Below are 25,836 nucleotides of genomic sequence, written 5' to 3'. Positions count from 1 at the left end.
TCAGAGATAATCCTTGGTAACTTTAAAAAGTATGTTACCAATTGAACAATGAAAACAATGCATTTCTGATTGTGGACAGAAAAGGCCTAAAGCTATGACAGAGCTGTCTAGAAAATCCAGAAGTAGTACTGAAGTCAAGTGGAGGCAAAAAAAGAAACAATTCAAAGTATTGGAGGTCTGGAAGAAATCTGGAGGACTTGTTTGACATCAGTTTGCCAAAATCTTGCAGGTCTATGATTCTACTTAAAGAATAAAAATGAATATAACATTAAATTTTATTGTGATATGCTTTCTCTCTTTCATGGCTAGATTCAGTGCAGAGCTATCAGGCAGGAGATGGGAGATGGATTAGGTGGGTACATTTTTCCAATGAGATGGAAAAATCAGTACATAAGTTTTAACATTTAATGACCTTCCAGTAAAACAGAGTGGAGAAAGCAAGCATGTGTTTTAAGAGGCTAAATAATAAATCTTCATCTATTTAAGAAGGAACTATATAAATATAGGTCTTAAATATTTAAATGTCTATGATTTGCCTAAACAGGACTGCTTAAAGATATCCCTCTCGTTCCTTGCATTATTCTCTAATATTTATTACCATCACATATGAAGATAGACAAACACTTGTAATCCTGGTAGAATGCTTCTAAAAGGTAACCCCCACATAGCTGGGTGTCACGGATCCTGCAGCTGTTTTGAATTGGCTGAAATTGCACACCTTTAGCTCACTGCAGTAAACCCAAACCAAGTAATTTACATGAACTTTGCTTTGTAAAAGAAAAAAATGCACACATGGTCAGTCACAGCAACTCAGCTTGGAGGTTCTTTACCCAGCTCTTCTTTCAGCTGAGTGCAATGTTTTAGATTACTTCAGCATGGCTTTAAGTGCTAGTCCAGTCTTAGGCTTTCTTGAAAACATGGTGTAAGAGACTGTGATACCTCAAAGTTCATGTGCACAATCATAGAATGGTTTGGGTTGGAAGGGACCTTAAAGATCATCTAAATTCAACTCCTCTGCCACGGGCAGGGACACCTTTCACTAGACCACGTTGCTCAGAGCCCCATCCAATGGGTCATGAACACTTCCAGGGATGAGGCATCAACAACTTCATAGTGCAATCTGTTTCAGTCCCTCACTACACTCAGAGCAAAGAACTTCCTCCTAACATCTAATCTAAACCTCCCCTCTTTTAGTTTGAATCCATTTCCCCTTGTCCTGTATCTCCATGCCCTTGTAAAAATCCCTCTCCAGCTCTCCTGTAACCCCATTTGGTACTGGAAAATGCTGTAAGGTCTCCCCGGAGCCTTGTCTTCTCTAAGCTAACAGTCCCAAGCCTCTCAGCCTGTCTTCCCCGAGAAATGCTCCAGCCCTCAGATCATCTTCATTAAACCCTCTTGGACTCCAATAGATCCACATCCTTCTTATGTGGGGTCCCAGAGCTGCATGCAGCACTGCAGGTGGGGTCTCATGAGAGTAGAACAGAGAGGGAAAGCCATCTCCCTTGTGGAGATGGTCACACTGCTTGTGATGCAGCTCAGGATACAGCTTTCTGAGCTGCATTCTAATAAATGAACCCACCTAGTTGATCTAGGAAAGCCAGTAGACATAACCCTTTTGGATTTTAGCAAAACTTTTGATACAGTCTGTCCATACTTCTGGACAAAATGTCCAGCACAGAGCTGGATAACCATGTTATGCAATGGGTGAGCAACTGGCTTACAGGTCGGGCACAAAGGATTATAGGGAATGGGGTGACATCAGGCTGGTGTCCTGTCACTAGTGGGGTTCTGCTGGGCTCCATCCTTGGCCCTGTGCTCTTCAACGTCTTCATTAATGCAGGACTCAAAGGAATGCTAAGTAAGTTTGCTGATGATGGTGAACTGGGAGGAGGTGTCAACTTCCTTGAGGGAAGACAAGCCCTGCAGAGACCTCAAGAAATTAGAGAGATGGGCAATCATCAGTTGTAGAAAGTTCAACAAGTGAAGGGACAGATTCTGCACCTGGGATGGGGCAGCCCTGGGTGTACAGACAGACTGGGGAATGAGAGGCTGGAGAGCAGCGCTGTACAAAGGGCCCTGGAGGTCCTGGTCAATGGAAAGTTGGATCTTAGTCAGTGCCCTGGCAGCCAGGAGGGCAACTGTGTCCTGGGGGGCATCAGGCACAGCATCACCAGCTGGGCAAGGGAGGGGATTGTCCTGCTCTGCTCTGCTCTGGGGCGGCCTCACCTCCAATGCTGGGGGCAGTTTGGGGTGCCACAATATAAAAAAGACATGGAGCCATTAGACAGTGCCCAAAGGAGGGCCACGAGCATGGTGAAGGGCCTCGAGGGGAAGTTGTATGAGGAGTGGCTGAGGTCACTTGGTCTGTTCAGCCTGGAGGAGACTGAGGGGAGACCTCATTGCAGTTATAACTTCATCAGGAAGGGAAGCAGCAGGGCAGGCACTGATCCCTTCTCTCCAGTGAGCAGTGACAGGTCTTGACTCCAGGAGGAAACAACCTGAAGCTGTGTCAGAGGAGGTTTAGGTTGGATGTCAGGAAACGTTTCTTCAACCAGAGAGTAGCTGAGCAGGTTGAACTGGCTCCTCAAGGAAGAGTCACAGCTCCAAGCCTTACAGAGTTCAAGAAGCATTTGAACTCTCAGGCACCGAGTGTGATTCTTGGGAAGTCCTGTGCAGGGCCAGGAATTGGACATGATGCTTGTGGGTCCCTTCTAACTCAAAATATCCTGTGATTCAGTAAAGAATGTTCAAAAAGTGCATATTTTGGCCTCTAATAAAAGAATTAAGAGTTCCTGAACAGATTTTCACCTCCCCTGGGTGGCTGGTGTCGGCTACCCACGCCAAGTCCATGCACTGCTAGACAGTGCCACACACTTTGGATTGATTTGTTTGTATGCACAGAATGTCAGATTTAAGCACTTCCCTGGAAAAAATAATTACAAGTGAATATGCTGACTCTTCAAGATAAGAATTTGTAGTTTGATTTTCTGTCTTGTGTTTCTACATCCTTTACTCTCATTTATTGAGCCATACCATATAACCATATAACAACCAAACTGATCTAAAAATGCAGGGTTTCTTAAACAATTATTAGAAAATATCTAGATTTTCACCATCTTCTCTCTTTATGGTTGATTTCCAATGCTGTTTGATAGGAGCAGTCTCATTACAGCTCTAAGAGGAATGGGACTCCTCCACATAAGCCTTATAGATTTTTTTTCTGATACTAATCCCATCCAGTGAATATCTGCAAGTAAGTACAGTACAGAAATCACGGGCTGTAGCTCCTCTTCCTAAACACTGGCTGCTCCATCAATCCAGAATGCCTGAGGCACCTGAAAGCTCAGGTCTCTTTCAAATCCAGGACCTCCTGGTGTGACAACAGGTACCACAGTAATGGCAGCAAGCCAGCAAATGTAGATGCTGGATTTTTCAGGATTTTTGACTGCTGTGATTTACAAAGGATGTATTTTTTCTGTTTTATCCACACATCATAATTATTCTTAATTATTCCCAATGTGTTGCCTATCATACTCCAGCCTTCCTGTTATTTATTTCAATCCTTTCTCAGAAAGCCCATACAATGAGAGTGAATCATCCAGAATAATTAAGTAAACCAGTGGGGAAAACCCCCTTCAGAGGAAACATATATTTTCTGAAAGTTGCTGAATTTAATTTACAGTCATCTTAAGAATAATGATACTATTAAGGAAGTGATTTCTGCAAAATAAAAGCATTTGGAGGTTCAGACTAGAGTAATAATAAAGATGAAAAATCCATCCCAATCTTGTTAACCCTCAAATAGCCAAAATTAATGGAGTATTGCAGTTTATGTCCTGATATTCAGCAGTACTTATGTGAGATTCATAAATGATAAGTGATTTTGTGCAATGATTTCTGAGATTGAGAATGTCCTGTGTGATTTTCAGCAGCTAAAAAAGGCTTCCATTTTTAAAAGTGACCACTAAGTTTTGAATGCTAAGTGGCATCTGAGTTTTTTGGTTTCCATCTTAAAGTCAATTAAGGTATTACTCTTGGAATTGCAATTTCATTTCTCACACTGAAATACAAATTCTGGACATTCAAAACCAAAACTTCTCAGTTAGAGACAACATTTGTAAATAATGACCTTGTCACCTCTCTAGCATTCAGTATCTATGTGTGAATAATGAACCGGTAGCTCTGCACAACACAGACATTGCTCTGATTAATTTGTATTAGTAACTGGAAATTTTAGCTTTTTATCAAGACAGTAACCCAGAGCTTACTGGCCTTTAGAATCCATACTACTTCACCTTCTGAAAAGTAAAACTATTGCATTTTCCATAAAATAGAATTCAGCAACAAGACAACCATTAGCTGGGTTTCACGGGCTACAGATTAAAACTGTAGCTTTATTTCCCAGGCTCCAAAAAACAAAGTTCTTACCGCCTTCCAGTAATAATAGGCAAGAAATCTTCTGATTTGGCTTCAATTATTTTAAACATTACTTTCTGCAAATCTGAAATGCCCACAGCCATGTCTTCTAGCATCCCTGCTTCTTCACCTACATGAAAAGATTAAAGAGATTATTAACAGAGGTGGCAGATTAGTCAATATATAGGTTAAAGAAATATGAGGATTATATTTTCCAGCCTGTGCATCTAAAAATCACAGTTCTAAATCCACATTACAGTAGCCTACATAGAACGAGACTAATTTCTTGAACTGCTGACAGTTCTGTGGCCTAAGTGGTAACTATGAGTATTAAGCAATTCTGAAAATCAGCCTGCTCTATATAGGCACAGAATAACCTCATAAAAGCCATTTTTGTCTATTCTGAAAGTGTTTAAAAGGCTGTCCTGCTGATGGAGGACAACGGTTTTCATGCATCATGCAAAATGGAGAATAACAACATGCATCATGCAAAATGGAGAAGATAGCTATTTCCAAGTAGGAACTGCATTAAAAAACTGCACAGATGCTAAATTCCTCTACTTTAGTCAAAATCTCTGATTTGGGGAATAATTCCAATAGATCTAGTTCAAAGTTTGAAACATAAGGCAATTTCTCCGTCCAAATTTGCTTTTTAATACATATCAAAGAATGGTATCTGTAACAAACTATGAAACAGTTTCCAGGCTATCTTCACATTATCAGCACTGGTGATCATGGCCAAGGCTGATAAAGGCAGTAAGTGTTTAAATCTGCTATTTGGATTAGCTTTATAAATGTGGTATTTCTTGTCAGGTCTGCATGCAACAATTAGCAGGTCGTGTTCTCTGCGGAACTCAGAATGAAATAGATTTATAATTTTTGCTGCAGAATTGACAACACAGTATCAATGACTTTAGTTGTGCAAGTCTACTGTCTTGTAAGGACAGTATTTGAGTCAACAAGACAAAATACTGGAAACAGATCAGGGGTTAAAATAAGAACTTCCTGGGTAAACTTCTGGGTTGGGTACACTTTGTCTAAGAACAATACTTACTATATGTACTAAGGAGTCCTTCATATTGCACGAGTAATCCAACAGTATGAAGCTGTTGTAAAAATCCTTGATCATGTAAACCTGTGTGCAATTTGATTACGAAACCACAGACCAATCCAGCAAGCTGTAAAGATAATGAAAACACGTGCAATGAAGAGGTGTCCTGTTACAAGACAAACAGTTAAAATGAGGCTTGCTATCATTATACACAGCAGAGGTAACAACTCCATATTTGAGAAAACAGCATAGGTATTTCTGTTTAGTGACTATATACATTATTTCATAATAACGTATTTTGATGCTTTTTTTTAATATATAAAGTAGTGAAATATTCTGTTAATTTATATTAGATAAGCCTTATTTGTTTTGTGTCATTGTGTGTTATTTACACTGACATAAATCAGACCAGAAATTCACTTGTCAGGCTTTAAACATGCAAGACTGTGAATTATGATGTGAATTATGTGAATTAAACATGTGAATTATGATGGATTTGAAAGTGGTTCAACATCTAATGCAACTGAATCTCCTTGGAAGTTGCAACATACAACTGAAGGAAGAAAGTTAGGGAAATATTTAGAGAAAAATCTATCTGAAAAAACGTGATCTACAGGAGAAGGCATAAAGAGCTTCAGATATTTGCCAGGGGAAGACAGTTCTAAGGAAATACATGCTAATAGTCTTTAAACACTTAAAATACTGCTACAAACTGAAAACAAATAATCTGCTTTCTATTTCCAAGGTAACCAGGAGAAAAAACTCCCCCTAGCTTGGATGTTGCCCAGCCAGTGCCCTGTAAGGCCACATCTGGAGTGCTGTGTTCAATTCTGGGCTCATTAGGGCACGAAAGACAAGGAGCTACTGGAGAGAGTCCAGAGAGGAACACAAAGATGGTTTGGGTCTGGAGCATCTCTCTTATGAGGAGAGACTGCAGCAGCTGGGCCTGTTCAGTCTGGAGAAGACTGAAGGGGATCTCATGAATGCACAAAATACCTCAAACGTGAGCGCCAGGAGGATGTGCCAGATGCTTTTCAGTGGTCCCTAGCGATAGGACGAGGCCATAAACTAAAACAAGATGTTCCACCTTAATATGGGGAAGAATTTCTTTACACTGAGGGTGACAAAGCACTGGAACAGGATGACTAAGGAGAATTTGGAGTCCCCCTCTCTGGATATATTCCAACCCCACCTGAGTGTGTTCTTGTGTCACCTACTTCAGGCGACCCTGCCTTGGTATGGGGGTTGGACTGGATGATCTCCAGAGGTCCTTTAACCCTACCTATTCTGTGATTCTGTGATTATAAATATCAGCAAGATATATTAAAAGCTAGACTTGAGAACTATATAATGTAGGAAGTCTAAAAATAGATTTCTGGATCCTTCTTTGTGCAAAGGCAGGATTAGTCAACTTTTTCAGTCCATTGCAGACCTGCTTCTCTGACCCAGTGATAGAATTACTATGGATTTCTACTTACTATTTAGTCTCCTAGCACATTATAAAAATATTTAGGTGAATATCATGGAAAATAAATGAAAAAGTTGTGTCAAATTGGAAGAAAAAACCAACAAAAAAGAAAACCACAAACACTGGCATGAACAGTATGCTTATAATTACAGCAAAGAAAGAAGTAAGTGACACAAGACAACCTACTGCTTGGCTAAAGACGATGTCTCTTCTTAGGGTCAGCATCAAACACTGGGGCAAATCACAGGCAAGTTCCTGGAGCAGGACAAACGCCATGGATTGCTTGGCCCTGGTCACCACTTCTCCCATGCAGTCCTTCAGTGTAATCACCAGTGGATAGAGCTGTTCATACCAGTCACCTAGAACAAAACAGGTCATCTGCTCCAAAGTGGAAAACTTGCAGTGAAAAACCCCTTTTCCATGAGCAAGGACAACAGCAGCAGCTGTGTAGATCACCCTTCCCTTTAAAACAACCCTTGTAGCTCTCATCAGACCATTGTGGGACCACAAATGCCTCTGGAGAACATGCTTATAAGTAGGTCTCCATCTTACCACCGGGAATGGGGTTAAATCCCTGACATGAATCCAACTGCACTTGGAAACAATGGCCTTTTCTAACAGTCTCAGCATCTCTGTAAAGCTTGTATTTAAGTGTCACAAACAGAGCATAGAGGGAAACACATAAAGCCTCATTTACCACATAAAGATTGCTTGGCTCTGTCCCGTCCAGTGGAGACGGAGATCTCCTGTTCTTTCCAGGACTTACAACTGACTATGTAAGAAATGAAGTGGCATCAAAAATGCAAAACCAGAGAGAATAGCCATATATTTAAGAAAAAGTAGGCGCTGGAGGGCAAAACACAATAACAAATAGGTATATGGAAGGGTATCACCTGCTTAATCTATAGGCTGGAAATATAATAAGCTTCAGATCATATTCTTTTTTTTTTTTTTTTAGCTTCTCTCTATATTGTTCTCTTTAAATATTTAGAGATACTGAACCCATTTTTATCTATTTCTATCAGAGAGATGTAGAACTATTTTGAAACATGTTTTACTCTGTTAAAATAAATGCTAGGAATATAAAAATAAAAACCCTAGTGAAATTCTTGAAAAATGTGATTCCTTAACACATTACAAATGAAATGTAATGTGGTAACTAGGAATGGAGGAAAATCAGAACACCTTACATGAACTTGCCCAGTAATGCCAATTGTTCCTGAATTTTACAGGATTTAATAAAATCAGACCTGCATTGTAGTTGCATATGGCTTTGCCTACCCGCTAAGTTGAGCAAATAATAAAAACAAACAAATAAATCCCCCTCCTTCAGAATACCCATCCCAGTTTCATTGTACAGTTTGAAATCAGGGAAATCAACACAATAGAAGAACCTATATAAAAATTGGCAATGCAACTGACTTAATGCAACAGTCCATAATAAGCTCATATTTTCTGTATATTAGGGTAATTAAGAATCAATGACAATTAAAATCTGTTGTAGTTAGATGCAAGACAGCAGCATGTTCTTTCAGGCAACACTGAGTCAGGCTGGCAAAAACTCGTTTGTACTAAGGAAGTTCTTTAGGCAGGAAGACACAGCTGCCTGTTGCCAGTCAATTTGGCTGAGCTCCAGAAAAACATATAAATTAATAAAACTGTAGCCAAGAAGACTGGAGAGAACTTTGAAAGCTGGGAGAAATTAGAGAAAGTAAGGAGCAGGAAAGGGGAACAAGGACAGAGCAGGCACAGAGAACAGCCTGAGCTCCTTTGTTGTCTTTGTGGTCAGAAAACATGTGTTTTAACACAGTCATACATATTTAACCATGGGTAATACATACTGAGGAAGCGTTCCCAAGAAAACAGCAGTTCTGAAGTGAGTGTCATCCTGACACAACAGATCATAAGCCACCCCCAGGTACAAGCTCCAGGTGATTTTTATATATGTCATTGACTAACAGATTGATGACACACTAAGTGCCAAGGTCTGGTGTACACATTTTAAAGAGAGTGGTAGAAAAATGGAGAGCTTGTAGGGCAGAGCTACCAAGATTTAGAGTTTAATCTCCTTAAGCTGATGAAAAAGGCTGAGCAGCAACTTGATTTCCTCTCTTCATGAGAAGAAAATAACAAGGACTAACTGTGGTGTTTATTCTAGGGAACAAAAGCAAAAGAACAACCAGAGGGTGTTGCAAAACACAGACGAGTTTAGAAATAAGGTAGACAAAAAAATGTGATGTAGTGGAAGTCAGTGTAGATAGATCAGGCAATCTAAGCTGTCAAGTCAAAATAAAATCCTTTATTAATTTAAGCAATAAATATCTGTCAATAAAAGCAACAGCAGCAAAATAAGCTCAAAAGATGTAATGTACACTGAAGCAAAAAGCAGGGCTGTATGTGGTAAGACTAGAGTTTGATGGCTGCTTCTTACTTGAGCAAATAATGAAAAAGATTATACTTGGTCATTTCAAAGTAGACTTTGAAGATACAGCAAACAGACATCTGCTCTTCTTCCATGGGTAAGGAGAGCTGGATAAAGACACAGCCAAGGATGTGGCAAATACTCTGCCAGGGCAGAAAAAGCAGAATTTCTAGAACTAACTACACTTCATGAACCTGCTATTACAATTTCAGGTTATGTGGATAGGGCTAAAGTACATCTCTGACAGCCCTTTTTGTAAAAGAAGAGCATGTATGGGCAGAAGAAGGGGGAATGGATTCAAACTGAAAGAGAGTAGGATTAGATTGTATATTAGGACAAAATTCTTCACAGTGAGGGTGATGAGGGACTGGCACAGGCTGCCCAGAGCAGCTGTGGATGCCCCATCCCTGGAAGTGTTCAAGGCCAGTCTGACTGGGGCTTTGAGAAACCAGGTCTAGTGGGTGGTGCCCCTGCCCAACTACTGCAGATGGGTTGGAATGAGATGTCCTTTAAGATCCCTTCCAGACCAAACCATTCTTTAATTTTATGAATAGAGAGGACCACACACTGGCCACAAGTGACATAATACTTAGATCTGTTTTTACTGAGTTGCCACTTAACCAGCCCATCTGCACTGTGGATTTCTGTTTCTTCAGGAACTTAACTTTGTATTTCTCCTTGCTGAACCGCATCCTAATATTTCAATGCTCTGTTTCATCAGGATCCATTCTAACCTGCTCCCACATTGCTTAAAGCCTCTTCCAGCTTTAAGCATCTGTAAATTTTATATGCATCATCCATATTTCATAAGGCAAGTCAGTAACAAAAATACTGAATAATACGGGACCCAGAATAAATCTAAGTGGATTCTTCTCCATTCAGCCTTCTAGGTTGGCAGTAAACAACTGATAACCACCTCCTATTATGATTTTCCAAATTTGCACATACCTTGTGGTAACTTCAAGATAATTTTATCACAACATTTTCTGAGGGGAGACTACATGTTTGGAATACTAACTTACTAATTTACTAACATAAGCAGTTTTGTCTGTATTAGTTGCATTTAAAAGAAATTAAAAGATCTTAAATTCTTAAGGTCATTTTTTTATTGAAGAACATTCATATTAAGTTTATTTTTAAAAAATCCTACTGAGTACTTAATGTCCCAAAGAATACAGAACTTTACTTACATATGTATTTGGCTTTTTGGTATACAATAAAAATTGTAAATTTGTAGAAAACCTTACCCTAGCAACTGAGAAAATAGAAATTATTAAAGAATATAGTTGCACGTCACTAGTAAAGAGGACAACCTTTGTGTCATACGGTTTTCCAAAACAATCTTCTGCTTCTTGCTCACACTGAAACTTCTCAATCTCAGTTAATAAGAATGCCCAGTCCACAGAAGGTGGATGTAGTTGGCAAATCTGACAGGGATTGCATTGTTTCTTGAAAAAAAGCCAATGTTCCTGAATAGACAAGTATATTCTTCTGCTTAGGCTTTATTTAAAATCAAAATAAGAGTTGTATCAGAGACTGAGATCTTAGAAAAGCCAACTCTAGGAAGAAAAAAAAAAAGGTGCCAAATTTTTGATCTGTTAAATTTCACTTGTTATGCAGGATGTCCTGCTGTAAATACTCCAGCAGGAATATGAATGAGGATCATTCATTAACAATGCACCATGGTTCAAAAATTCAGCATTAACAGCTACTTATATGTATATTCTGGAACTTGTAAGTTGTTCCTTGAAACTGAGCAGCACTGTGGAACTGAAGTTTGTGAAACAAACAAACAAAAATTATATTCTGAAGCTTACAAGTAAATTCAGTATACATATAATGAATGTATACAATATATACATTTTAGAATGTAATATCTTTCAAAATACCTTTGTAGAATCACTTCAGAAATGGAATAATACAAATTATTGCTTTTAATACATTCACACACTCACACACACTGAGTCTTCAGATCTCAACTTTCTTTTAAATTAAAATCACAAGATTCGTATCCACAACATAGAGGAAAATCGTTTGAAAAAGGATGAAGAATTAACTGAATGAGTGAACATCTGAAAGAAAGAGATTAGGAGCAAGAACAGAAGCAACGAGGAGACTCCAGATGACTGTCAGGTTTTTAAAATGACACAGGCAGCCTGTCAGTTTGGAACACTTGGCATCCAGGAGAACTGTCAGAGTCTCCTGATGAAGCAGAGAAACTCAGTACAAAAACAGTGCTAGTCAGCCACTGGAAACTAAAACAAGGCATAAAAATTAAACATATTAAAATAAAGAATGGAATGATGAAACTAAAAAGACAGTACCACCTCTATGCAGTTAGAATGAGATTAAAACAAAAGTCCATGTTCAGCAAAGCACTGAGTAAATATTCCATGTCCATTGCCAAGAGAGTGGTGGCAGCTCAGTCTGTGACAGGATTTGCTCTTTGGTTACTGGAAAATGCCCATCAGTCCCATGTTCACGTAATCAACAGGCCTGTACAGGCAAATGACCTGCTTAGCACTCAGCTAGTCAGTTCTGCATGCTCATATCCAAGTTGCCATATGTCAGACCACATGCTAAATTTGATAAAGTTTGGCAGAAAAACAAGCTCCTGGTCTTTTCAAAGTCAAGCCCACTGAAATGCTTATTAAAATATGCTGGTAACCAAAAAAGGATGCTTCAGCATAGTACTCCTACCTCCTTTAGCCCTAGCAAAAGCCAATTTTGTCACTGCAATTTGTGCCACCAAAAATCCATGAATGGCTTGAAGTCACTTCCAAACTTATATGGTGTGAAGTTAAAAAGCATACTTTAAATAAAAAGCAGGGAATGCATAATGTCCTTGTCTTAAAGCAAAGGAGGGCACTACAGACATATAAATGTAACATATATAAATATAAATGTGACATATAAATGTAACAGCAGATACCCATGAGGTAACCTTTCATTTAAATTAATCACTTACTAGCTGATCATGAAAATAATCTATGAGAGAATTGAAATAACAGAGGTAAAACAACATAAATGAGTTGTCTTGATATCACAAAGTGAACATTAGACAAACTGTTTTAAGGAAAAAGGCAGGCAAATCAAACCTGCCAACCAACACAGAGCAGCAGTAAATCCCTAAAAGCAGCATGAAATAATTAACCCGAATTTAATTTTACTCACCTAGGATAGGAACTATCTTTTAATGTATATTTTTTTCAAGGGAGGTTTAAAATGACTGACTTAGAAGATTTCACATATCCAACTTTCCACCATAAAAAGGTCAGTGCCTTATTTCTTTATTTTGCCACTCAGCTCTCAGAGCTCAGTTTAACTCCAGCTGAGGGCTACGCTCTTTGAAAAAGGAGGAGGCTTTGTGCTCATAATGCTGCAGCAGTTCTCACAGGAACAATAAAAACCTGACTAAGTTTTCCTGGCATTCCTTCACTTTAAAGTAGCAGTTTACTTTGCACAGTTTGGATGTCCAGAAATTTTGAATTCTTGGGATTTATTATTCCATTGCAATAATCTAAGATTTTCTACACTGTCAAATGGATTCATAGTTAAACCCAAAACCATCTAATCATACATACATGAGTATCTCAGCACATTTAGCCACAATGAAAACAGAAAGAGAAGACAAAGGTAAGAAAATCTAATACACCTCAAACATATGAATGTTCTGTGAATGCTGTGCAACTAAATATTCTGATATCTTGTTTTAGTTTGTTGATTCAGTCAAATCGTCTTTCTTTCCCTTACATATTTTTCAGCTTCTGTTTTTAGCCAAAGTACTGCTGAAGGGGTTGTCTTGTATTGCTGGGCTAGATTCAGCCCAGGTAAGGATCCTATCAAAAAGAAAATGATGACACAGAAGTGAGAAGGAAAAGGAAAAAAGAAAAAAGGCATAAGTAAAATTAATGCAAAGACAAGCTTAAAAGAAAATGAAGGAAAAATGTAAGGAAGAGGAAGGGAAGAGAAAGCTTTTCATAAGTGATTTATCTAAATAAATTATGTCTGCTACTCAAGGACACAGACCACAGAAAAACTTTTCATCTTCCTGACTAAACAGTATTTTATAATAAAAGCTTTTCTGAAGATGCAAATAAAACTAGAACATGGCTTTATTTCCCACTAGAACATGGCTTTATTTCCCACTTCTACCAGCACTGCATTGGAAGGGATGCACTGAAAGGATGCAGTGCCCATCCCCAGGGCACTGAAAGTTAGAAATTTTAAATCTAGACATATATAGTCCCCAAAAGGTACGAGATAATTTAAGAAAAACTAACCCACATATGTCTGTATCAATGTGAATATGAACAGAGGTTTCCTCTAGTTCCAACTAGGAAATGCAGCAATGTTCCCCAGGTGCTTTTGCTACCAGTGCTGAAGGTTATCAAGCGCCAGTTCACAGAGCTTAATATTCCATAATTCACTTAAAGGCAAAATCCAGGTGCAATCACACTGGCAACTCAAATTGTTTGTGCTAATGTGGTGGATCCTGTATGTATCAAATGAGGGAGTTATCACCCAGAGCCAGTGAAGGAATATCTGGGTGGGAGCTCTGATGGGATGGTACAAGAAGCAGATGGAAACAACAGCCGCATTCAGCAGCCAAACATGGAGATCTGTCAGGGACTGTGTAACTGTGTTTCACTGGCACCTCTAATGATGCAGGACAGGCTTTCATATTCCAACTCTCATGGAAAATGAAAAGGCAAAAGTAAAAAGAAATATGTTGTCACATATTTCTCCAAGGCAAACCAGACTAGAGTTAGAAGAACAATAAAAAAAAACCCTCTCCTTAAAAATCCTTCTACTCTTCCTTATTTATCCTGCAGAGGATTCATAATCCTGCAACTGATGAAAGCATAGCATGTTACCTTGGTAACTGTAACTGAAATTCAGTCTTTAGAATACACTCAAAGGTCAGACTGCATAAAAAGTTAAGGCTAAGGAAGGTATAATTCACACTGAAAGGCAGAGTACAGGAGAAAAGAAGCGCTCTAATATTTCCAATTACAAAGATTCCAAACAACAAATATAAATATTTTTGGAAAAAAAAAAAGTAAGATCACAAAATGCCACAGTCACTGAGACTGCAAATATAAACCTACTTTAGGAAACTCTGAGTATAAGTTACAACAACATCTATATATATATGAAGATGCTATTGCATCAAATTATTGTCATAGCATTTTCTACCATCTAAAATGAACAGGTGTTCATTCTGTGAAAGGTTTTTTATTGCTATATGCTACAAAAAAACTAGTCAGAGTCACTAAATAAGCAAAAATTTCATCCCATACTTCCAAGGCATATTTGTGACGTTTTTGTTCAAAACTCTGTATTCTTTCTTCTCACAAAAGCAGCCCAATTTCTCTGAGGATTAACTAAAGCAGTTTCAGACTCAAAGATCAATCTGTGCCCATATATTTGCTGCATTAATTAAATACATTATGCTCAAATACACTCAAGTTATGTATAATATATAAGCAAGCTTTCCATTTATGTCACATTTGTGAATTTTAAGTAGCACAAAAGTCTGTAATTTTATCTGAAATTTAGCTATGTGTGCACACCATGTGATTTTGTATCTAGGAAAATGCTGTGAACTCACAACCAAGCTTCAAGTTTAAAACAATGCAGAATTAAGGGCAAATGTGTAACTGTAAACTTGGAATCTCAACCTCTGTGTAGGTGCACCCTTAGGGTTTCATGTTAAATTTCAGAGAGGGAGATGCAGAGAAAAACATCTAAACCCACACTCTTATAGACAAGTCAAGCATAAAAACTTCTGCCCCCAAAGTTTTGAAAATCATTAGGGAACCAACTTCAGCATACACTTGGATAGCTCTTCAGAAAGGTCCATCTTTCAAGTTAGTCCTATAAAAGAAAGCAATTTTAAAACATCTCCATCTCTATAGGACCTTGAAAGTGCTATAAACTGTCCAAGGCATTCCTAAAATGATGTCTTACTCAAAAAGAACATGAAAACACAGCAGTCTGCCCTACAAATCTCTGCAGTTCTCATGTGAGGGAGTGTTACAGAACTTTCAGGACAACTTAAAAAAAGCACTGACTGCTCTCACCGACGAAACAGGGATGGCTCTGAAATGAAGGAAAAAGGAAGAATTTATTCCAGCACCATAGCAGTTGGATATTTTTTGTGTCCTTAGCTCACTAGCTCCAGAAGACAACTTCTCAGCTGGATGAAACTCATCTCTAATTTTCTAACCATTACTGTTATCATTATTGCTAAGCAAGAACCACCTTTCATTCTACTTGATGGCTGCTTATTATAGTACTTAAAATGATGTAACTTTCCTTTTTTTCTTTTTTTTTTTTTTCTGGCTTGTGACCTAAAAATTCTAACCAGTCAGTATTCCATTTGCCTGTGTAGGGTGTGAGCCTGAATCAAAGCTATGAGCACACTAGAATTAAAGACTCAAAGGAACTGCTTAAATCTGTAACACAGCATATAGCAGTGGAGATGTTCAGGGCGTTGAAGAGAGAAAAGGAAATTATGTAAAAGTTCATGCTGGCATGAAATAGGCATGTCAGAAAGCATTCCAAAATAATTACCCTAATTCATACCTTTTTTTTTCAGATAGAGGATGGAGGTCTGGAAATCAGAGCTTTTGTTCCACAACTACGAAATACAGACAAAACCCACAACATGTATGTCAATGCATACACACACAAAGGCACTGCAGTCATTTGGAGGAAAGTTTGGGAGAAACTTTACCTGCAAAACTTTTCTGTAAGACATACTGGACTTCTAACAATAGCACCAAAGCTTGTTAGCAACATGGGGAAGAGGAGGGAGTTAGGAACAAGAACAATATTCAGTTTTCCTCTTTTAATCACAATGAACATGCTTGGGTTCACTATCTAAGGTTTCTTCCAAGTTCAAAACTACATCTATCTAGCTGTTAAATATTTGTACCTTCTCTAAGGAAGGCAGAAAAAGTATAGAAAGCTGTGTTGATATTTTTCACCTGCAAGCTTTCACTAGAGGACAGAGATTATATCACCTTCCTCTCTAACATTACATGCCTGGTAGACAGAAACTTAGAGAACCAAACAGATAAGGAATAAGTTGCTCTCTGGACTAATCATACAAAATCAAGTCCAACACATCTTGCCTGAAAACAAGGATTCCAGGACTCCAGCACAAACCTCTCATACTGGTAAAATGCAGATGTTACAGCTGCATTAAAAATCAATACTACAACCAGAATTCACAGAACTCATCAGTACTACACAAATGATGTAAATCTGAAAAAGTAATTTTAATTCTTGTTATGTAAGAAAGAAATTACAACTGAGTACTGATAACTTTAAAACTCTTTATATAAAATTATGTAATTAAATTCTGTGGAGAACATGCAATGGAAGAGACAGGATAAAATGCACAGAGGAAAAAAAAAAGAAAGTCAAAACTCTACAAAGCTCCATAAAAATAAAGTAGCTGTGCTGGTTTGTTGTTTTATATGGGGAGTTGTTTAATTTAGCTGAAGAGTGGCACAAAGGTTAACTCTGATTTCCTTGTATTAGGACTACCATCACTGTCACTAAAGATCTGTTTCATTTGTTGCAATACACTTTCAGACTACAAAGTCTCATCAGACTTATTAAGCAGGTCTTATCTATGCATCAAGAATGCAAACATGAATAAGCCATAGGAGAAGATCAGAAGAAGATCAGAAGGAGAAGATCAGAATGTGACAAGGACCCACCGTGAACAAAATTTTCTTTACATCATCCCATGGAATTATTCCACATAACCTTTTGACAGAGGCTGACAGGTATATCCAGGTAAACATGAATTTTATCAAATTAGAAAATAAAAATCAGTATATCACCTCAGAAAAGTGGAAGCATTTGCAAGAGAATGACACTGATACAGAATGTTCACCTTTGCTTACAAGTTTTCTGTGGGGTAAGACACAGTCTAATTTTTTTTTAACTCAAAATACTACATGCAAGTAAAATCAAAAGTAAATTAAATTACATCAGCCTACAAAAAGAAAACATTGTGGTTTCAAAAGGTTTGCACTTGAGCACAAACAACTGAGCATGGCAAACAGTCTGAGCACACATTACAGCTATACGTTGATAAATAACCTCCCTATAAGTGTGCAAAACCTTGCCATTAGCACTACCATCAAAGATATAATGAAGTCTTCTTTAGATGACTTTTCTGTAGCTGTGTAAATTTTTATTTACTCTTGTCAATGATTCAAAAATGAAAATTAGGGGGGGTTGCTTACCTTCTGTATGCAACACCTTGCAATCTGCTGCTGAAGGCTCATTTTCACCCTCTTTAATGCTGCTCATGTTGTCTTTTTCAAGCAGTCTGTCCACCAGGGCAATAAGGCAGTTCAAACTCTTTGCCACATTGGCCCACACCCTGTCCTGAAAAGAGCAAAATTATCACTGCATATTACTGAAGAATTTAAAAAAAAATAGAGACAATAGTAACTTATTAACTCCTGAAGTTGTGACAGACATGCAAATTACTAGAAATATTAGATGTCAGCATATGACTGTTCCTTTCATCCTTCAGCCTATTACCAACTTGAGCCTTTTTCATAGACATTTTACTTGCAGTGTAAATGAACCCAAACTCTTATGGTTTTAGACACTGAAGAACAAGTGCTTCAAACTCAACATAAAACGGCAGACAAAGTTTCAGGTCTAATAGCAAGGAACCGAGCAGCTTCTCTATTTAAATGATACTTTAAGAGTATAGACACACTCAAATCCTGGCCAAATCAAACCTTGTGTATGTCAGTTTTGTCACAGTACTTAATAACCTCATTCTGATAATTCAACATATCCTATATTTTATCACATCAGTTACTCTGCTGAAGTAAATGTTAAATTCAAGAACTAGAATGAGAAACTTGCTGTCATGGCATATTTATTTGGTAACACCATTTCAGTTTCATTCCTCACCTCTCACATAAACTGCAACCATCACACTTACCTGAGCTTATAAGAGAATTACACAAGTAATAGAGTGGTAGAAAAAAATTCTGTACGAGCAGAGAACAAAAGAAATCATATGGAGCATAAGAAAAAGCTGTTATGGAACAGAGGTATAGGGAGGGTCCTTCAGGTGCTGGATTCTGCAGAAATCAAAGCTTTTGCACCTATTTTGCAGCAGAAGGAAAAAACCAAGCCATACAAGAAATGAGACAAGACGTGCAATCAGACTAAAACCAAACCATAACAAACCCACAGAAACCACCTTCCCCTCTCCAAGTACATGTTTCAACGCTGAGTCATTCTGAAAATAATGCAGAGCAACCAGAGTTTGCTTGAGGGTTAAAAATGGGAATCACTACTTCTTTTTGTACTTTACAGTGCCAGAAGTATTATGTATTTCTCTGGTCTTCAGGCACAAAAATGAAGTTGCAAAAATGACAAGAGAGAAGTTAAAGAAAACTGAGAATTCAGAGAAATACCATAGTTCCATATAAATGACAACCCTTGGATTTTGAGTGGAGGCAAATTTAGAACTAATACTAAGGCAAACATTTAAATCTAATGTTACTTTTCAACTATATGCCACACTTCAGCCTATCTTTCCCTGTTCCCTCCTCTTGAGGACACAACCTGTGACAAGTGGCATCCTGACCTAAGAGATATCACATGGGCCCACAGAGAGAAGCATGGACTTTCCCAACCTGTACAACAGAGTTCCTCTCCTCCAGCTCCCCAAACCTGATTCCTGGAGCATTCCTGTGGGCAGCCTTAAGGACAAGTGAGCATCCAGTTTATAGGTAAACACAGAAACAATGGTTTTATTTTCTCCCTAGATAAACCTGTTTTAATCATACTATGAAAAAGATACTGCTAATTTACAAGAGGCAAGACGTTGGTCACATCCAAGCAGAACTGCATTCATTCCACAACTGTTTAAAGTGCTGCATGTACAATGCAACATGTGGTAATATCTGCACCTGTACATGAAATAAGACATTAGATACATGAATATTTGATATTCACATACACTTAGATACAATTAAAATTCAAAAGACAGAGGGCAGGTATAGATTCCTTCAAAAGTTTCCTCCTAGATGCACCTCAAGCAATCCTGAAAAAACATTTAGAATATGTGTGAAACTACTGATTTTTACCATCCACAAGTATAATTTTGGGGAGAAGGATTCTATGAAGAATCCTCCAGAGAGTATCAGCAAGCTTCAGAGCTTCCAGTCACTGAAGTTGCTGAGGAATATGCAACTGAAGTTGCTCAAAGAGGCTGCAGCAATCTAATTTCCCTTTCCTTTGTCCCTTTCCCCCTTTGCAGGGAGCTTAATCTCCACACAAAAAAGCATCAAGCTCTTAATGAGCATCTGGAGTTATTGCATGAGCAACACAAATATGAGCCTTTTTTTCACTTTAGAAAGAGCACTTTTCTCTTTTCAAACCAACTATTAAGCCAGCACTGAGATGATGTCTATGCAATATCCCCACAAACATTCCCTGAGGAGTTAGAAGCAAAACATCTGTTGACAAAAAGCTCACTCTTATTATCATGTATCTAGCTTTTTTATATACAAACAACTGAGAGAGAGCAAGGGCCTGTCTCACAGCTCTTTTTTTCCACATAGGAGGCTCCTGGGATTGTGGGCAGATAGAAAGTGTAGAGGTGTCTATCATTCATTGAGATTATATTCTGTCTGCACCAAAGGCAGTCACATTTATCTAAGAAGGCTGTTGAAATTCCGCAGTTTGGCAGGAACAATTTTCAAGAAAAAGTTTCTAATCAGTGAAAAAAAAAGAGGCTTTCTATGATTCTCCATGAGAAGAAATTAATCCACTTCATATTGTCATCCTTTACTATTTCCAGAATATTTTCCTGTAGCCTAGCACACTTTCCACTGACCTGTCATCTTCTTAAGCAGTCTATTTTCAATTTGCCCATGAACAACCTCACAAGTGATCACTTTATAGCATGTGCCAGGTTAAAGGTGAAAATACAGTCTAGCAGCCTCTTAAGTAAGCATTCTTACAAACCCTCTGTGTCAAGTAAGGGACCAGGAGTAATATTTCTGGATACATTGAATACTAACACCCTAGTTTTCTAAGCAGGATACTTTTCCCCTGATCGCAGGTTTCCAACTAGTTGCTGGAGTAATGTGGATGGTAAGTTTGTGGTATGAAAGAATGAGAGAAACACAATCTCTGTCTCCCTCTCATTACTGCTTCTTTAAGTCAAGGCAATGACAGGTAAGGTGGAAATCTGCCACAGTTACATCTTATACTTCTCCCAAACTTCAGAAGTCATCTGGAATGTTATGGAGCCCTGCCTCATGCAGTTAGGTGTGGCTAGTTAAAAATGACCATGGGTCACACTTCTATGCTGTGGCAGTGGCAAGCAGACATGGACACTGAAAGACCTCCATGGAAAGGTAGGCTTTGGCATCGGTGAAAGCTGGGCACTTCTCCTGGGAGAATTAAAAATTAATGTGTAAAATAATGCTCTTTCATTCATCCAACTGAAAAATATGCAATTATTTTCCATCTGATTGGAAAGTATCATGAAAAAGCGGGACAGCTTCCTCATTTCAGAGAGCAGGAATGGATACTATTTTCTGTCATTACACCTAACTGTATGTCTTCCTTCTAGACACTGTAGACACTGCCAGCCAGTGGAGTCCCAGAGGCTGACTCTTTGTTTTTAAAGGATTCTCAGCCTTTCTGAATTCACCACAGAGCTCCTCAGTTATTTCTTATCTCTCCATATACACCACTGCAGTTGTGTGCTTTACTTGTGCCATGTATGACACAGCATCTGCTCTTCCCAGCACTCTGAGATACTGTATTTCCTTCATGTCAGTGGATATTCAGATATTTCCTTAAGGTCCTTTTGAGCTCTGTTCAGAGATAAAGGAAATATCTTAAGTAATGTGCATTATTAACACTCCCTTGTGCTGTGGCACATGGAATGGGTCCCACACACATTGGTCCTTCAGCCCCATGACTGATCACCACATCAGCATTCGTACACAACTTATTGGAAATGCCATTTTATCTGCTCTTTGTAGCTCCAGCCCCATTAACCAGTCAGAAGTGCAGACCAGAGTCAGCTCCAAGCAGCAATCTGCCCACCTCTTCTTGTATCACACGAAAACTTACTATGTGCCCTCCTGCAGGAAGGTTCAGGATAGCAGAAGTGCTGGTGAGAGAAGAAGATAATGTCTTTCCAGAGGCAATGTAAAACTCTCAAGTTAAATATTTTGCTTTGGCAGTGATGCTTTCCTGCTGCCTGTGCATAGTGCACCAATATAAATAGCTCAATCCATACTGCTGCCAGTGACTCTGGGATGAGTCTTCATACTCCTGTGATGGTCATAAGGTAACACAGCCATGTGAAGTGAATGGAGCAGGATCAGCTTAAAGAGTTGTTTAAGGATTTAGATTTCAGGCAAAACCAAATTTCCAACTGCAAAATGTAACATTAGTATTTGATAATATTGAGGAAAAACCCCACAACAGGAAAGGAGCAGTGTGCATACAAAGCAACATATATTAAAGATTTTTCCTTTACAGTTGAGTTTCACAGTAGATTAAGTGTTTTTTTCAAATTTTATATGCATTTATTTTCTTTCCATCATGCTAATAACAACTGATTATTAAAACTCACATTATTTATTACCTCTACTGATGGAAATATCTGAAATCTATCCAAAGTCTAATCATTCAATTCAGAAAAAATCACAAAATTTCTGCAGAATTTATACTGCCTCAAGTTTGACAATGACAATGACAATGACTCAGTTCAATTCAGAAAACAGCGGAAGATGCACTTAATTTTGAATCAAGATAATCTTACTAATTCAGCAGACAAAAATAAATACTGTTTAAACCAACCCACTTATGCAGTTTAATAGGTGAGGACCAAACACCTGGCAGCTTTTTTTTAATCAGTTACGAAATACAGCAAAGCTATCTTCTTTTCAGAGATGCTAAATTTCAGTACTAAATTAAAATACAGCTTTAAAGTGCCACTTTATCCAGTGCAAGATTTCTCTCTTTTACAAAAACTATTTTGTTATTTATATTTCTGAATGTTTCAACAGCTGAAAACAAACATTTTGGCTTTATTTCAAGGAACGAGTCACCATCCTAGCCCCTCAGGTTGTTGAGAAAACAAGAAAAAGTGAATTAAAGGCTCTAAAACCAGAGGACAAATAAAATAATGAGTTATTTATTGTTTAAATCTAATGACTACTTAATGCATGGGGCTGGAATGGGAAATAATTGTCCTTCTTCTAGAAGAAATGTATTCTTCTTCCTTTAATTTTGGTGTGGATAAAAATTACAGTTCAGGTGCAATACCATAGCTCATACAAGTTATTAATTATTTACAATAGAGATGAATATGCTGGCATCCTTTACGTTTATGAGAATACAGTGATGAATTCAAAGTATGAGCCTGGACTGAATAAAAATAGCTTGAGTACGTATGAAATAAAGTAACAGATCTATTATGAAGACATCTACCAAAATAATTGATTTATAAATTCTTGGCCATATAAATAATATATATCCTTGAAAGATATGCTAAGAATATTAAAATTTAAAAGTTGTATTTAATTCTTTTACACAGTCTCAGACACTCTCTAAGAACAGAGTCTAAGGGCAAAGGGCTCTGTTTTGCTGAGGGTTAATTCACGTGTGTTTAAAATGGTTACAGCCTGAGGGCTGTAGAGGGTTGTTGCACGGGGTGGGGAAGAAAAGAACATTTCCCTCAGAACAGCATAGGCTGCTTCATTCCTTAAATCTGCCCAACTAGCAAAACCAACCCAAGTAAGAACAAAGACTATTTTTCTGTCTGGGCAAGAAGATACTCAACATCTTCACTGTTATATGCATAACCAGGCAGTCTCAGAGCAGCACACTGCACTTAGGACAATCGTTTAAATTTAGCTTCAAAATCTGCAATGCATCTGAAAAACACAGTTTTACACCCCTTTCCCCCATGCAATGACATGTGACAAGGACACTCAGAGCTTGAGCTTGTTTTTGCTGATTTGTAGGGTTTTGCACTGAACACAGACCAAGGGTTTCTGGCTACTTACCCACTCTTCCTCATCATACTCAGAATGATGGGGTATAGAGTCCTGTCTTTTAATATGAGAAGGATGATCCTGGTGCTGTGCATCAGCCCCTTCTTCTACACTCTTTCTAGGCACAGCTGAGTTCTTGAGGACACAGCCAGGCCGGGCTGTGTACAGTGCTAAAAGGGCACTTCTGACCAGCTGGTCCTTGAATGTGTGCACAAATAACTCCGTCTAGGAAAAAAAAAAAACCAAACTAATGAAAAGGTTAGACCAAAGAATGCAGTACTGCAGTAAAGGTGCATAACACTGAATTACTCTTAGGCAGATCAGGTATTTGTTTCAGGCCTGACTGGGAGGCAGAAAACAAAGTAGGCCAACAAATAATGAGGAAAATTTCAAGGGTTTAAGAGATATCATCACATTCTACAATCCCAGTGTTATAAGGATTAGCACAAGAGTACATTATCTGTCATAGAGATCATAATCTTTTCACATTTATTCAAATTCCAAATTTCGCCTCAGAGGCAAGCCTCAACAAGAACCAGTTCCAAGAGCAACCAACCACAGCACAATAATTTCTGAATAAGTGTTAGATAAAACACAATTAACCAGTTTAATCATCTCCCTAAATAAAACCCATCACTCTATGCTGCTGAAATAGCAGTATCTGCAAAAGCAGTGTTTTCAGAGATAAATTACTGGTAGGTATCAACCTAGATATCCCAGTAGGCAACGCCTGATTTAAAGCTTGATTTTATGTATATTTTAAAGAAAGGAAACTCTGAAGTAGTTTTCCCGTGTCTTCTGAAGATGGTATTCAATCTCTGTACCACTTTTCTACGTTGGCTATTACAATTGGAATTTTACAGTATTTTTAAAATCCTTCAACCTCCCTGCAGGGCTTCACCAGTCCAGATTGTCACCATTGCAACAGCACTTCTTGTTGCCACCAGTGTGTCAAACATGCCTATCTCCTTTGTCTCAAACACGGTGCCCTGTCTCCCTTGGGAGACTTGTCTGATTCCCTCCATCAGCTGCCAGAACCTATGGAACAGGAGCACGTGAGGTGCAAGGACACTACAGGGTGCAACAACAAACAAAGTCACAGGGACAGCTTGGAAGAGTCCCAATTTTGGTTACTTCAGCAACATTGAACAGGGTTCATCTGTCAGAGCAAGGAGAGAGAGCACACCCTGCTGCCACACATCCCACCCAGAGCTCCCCGCCCCAAACAGAAGTACTGGTTCACAGGGGATGATGAAAATTTATTTCACAGCACAATTACCTGAATTTATATATCCCAGGTAAGTGGAATTTTATTTATCCCAGATCAGTTGGATTTAGTTCCCTTCTTATTATCCCAGAACATAATGGATTGTCATGTGCAGGCAGATTCAGGTGCTGAAGTGCCTTTGTGTACACAATCTTAATTAAGCAGGGATGTGGAAAGATATGTAGATAAGAGTCAGAGGATCCAGCCTAAACCAGCAGGAAATGCTAGAAATAAGGGTAGCTCAGCCAAGCTCTGTTCAGCCCTTATGTCCTGCTTATGGAAAAGCTGGAGAAAAAGTAGCAAAAAAACCCCAAACCGAACAAGTGTCAAGTGTCAGCATCTCCCTGGAATTCCTGAGAAGACTTCTGTAAGTGTTTTCTCCCAGTTTCTGCACTTCTATTCTTATCCTATCCCTTTTTCATACTACCTGTTCATCTTTTGTATGCATCCACTAGTATTCAACTTCTTTTTCTTGCCTTCCTGTCTCAATACCCTCTCAAAAGTTTATGGATATTTAAGACAAAAAGGCTCTAAAAAATTGATGGTTTTCTTAAGGTTCTAGCTGCTGGGTTAGGTACTTGAATGAGAAGTTTCTGCTTTTTCCCATTTTCATTATGTTTAGGAAAAAAATATTTTCTAAATAGTTTCAAATGGAAAGGCTGAAAATATTACTGCAAATAAGTATCTACAGTTCTAAAAATAAGAACCTCAGGCATATCTAAGAAAAATTATTGGTTTTTTTAAACCAAAATCAGACCTGACTTGGGATTCTTTAGATTTGGCAACACTACTCATCTCCCTGGCAATATTACCAGACCCATTCCTTCTCGTCCACACCAACTTGGTGCCTGAGGGAAAGGGTGTTTTTAACAGTTTTCTTTTATGCAGCTCCTCAGGACTGTCTCCTCGTAGTTCTGAATTGCTCTTAAGGACAATTTCAATTCTCTACATTTCCAACCTCCAGACAGTGCATGCTTGGAGAATGAATTAGTCTTTGGGGGATAGTGCTATCAAACCCTACCATTCTTTGCCTTACCATGGCACAATGAGATTTGAGGGGTTGTGTGGTAAGAGTAAAGCTCCTCTTCAAGACTCCTACAGTTCACTCCTACCAAGAGAGTTGAAATT

The 25,836-nt window shown here is 38.3% G+C and overlaps 1 protein-coding gene across 15 annotated transcripts in view; it reads right to left on the bottom strand.

The window, feature by feature from the left end:
- The window catches only part of INPP4B (inositol polyphosphate-4-phosphatase type II B), a 293,940-nt gene that overhangs the window by 44,962 nt on the left and 223,142 nt on the right, over nucleotides 1-25,836 (bottom strand). For all 15 annotated transcript variants that reach the window (XR_012055774.1, XM_041715980.2, XM_041715983.2 and 12 more), the window contains 5 exons: nucleotides 23,454-23,666; nucleotides 17,628-17,772; nucleotides 7,122-7,294; nucleotides 5,471-5,594; nucleotides 4,429-4,546 (listed from right to left, as the gene is read on the bottom strand). Coding sequence is in view for 14 of the 15 variants with exons in the window: in XM_041715980.2 (XP_041571914.2) it covers nucleotides 4,429-4,546; nucleotides 5,471-5,594; nucleotides 7,122-7,294; nucleotides 17,628-17,772; nucleotides 23,454-23,666 (773 nt within the window). In the remaining variant the exon portion in view is untranslated. The remainder of the gene's footprint in view (nucleotides 1-4,428; nucleotides 4,547-5,470; nucleotides 5,595-7,121; nucleotides 7,295-17,627; nucleotides 17,773-23,453; nucleotides 23,667-25,836) is intronic.

Source organism: Taeniopygia guttata, chromosome 4, assembly GCF_048771995.1.
Source record: "Taeniopygia guttata chromosome 4, bTaeGut7.mat, whole genome shotgun sequence".
NCBI lineage: Eukaryota > Metazoa > Chordata > Aves > Passeriformes > Estrildidae > Taeniopygia > Taeniopygia guttata.
This window is presented reverse-complemented; position numbering and strand designations above follow the sequence as displayed.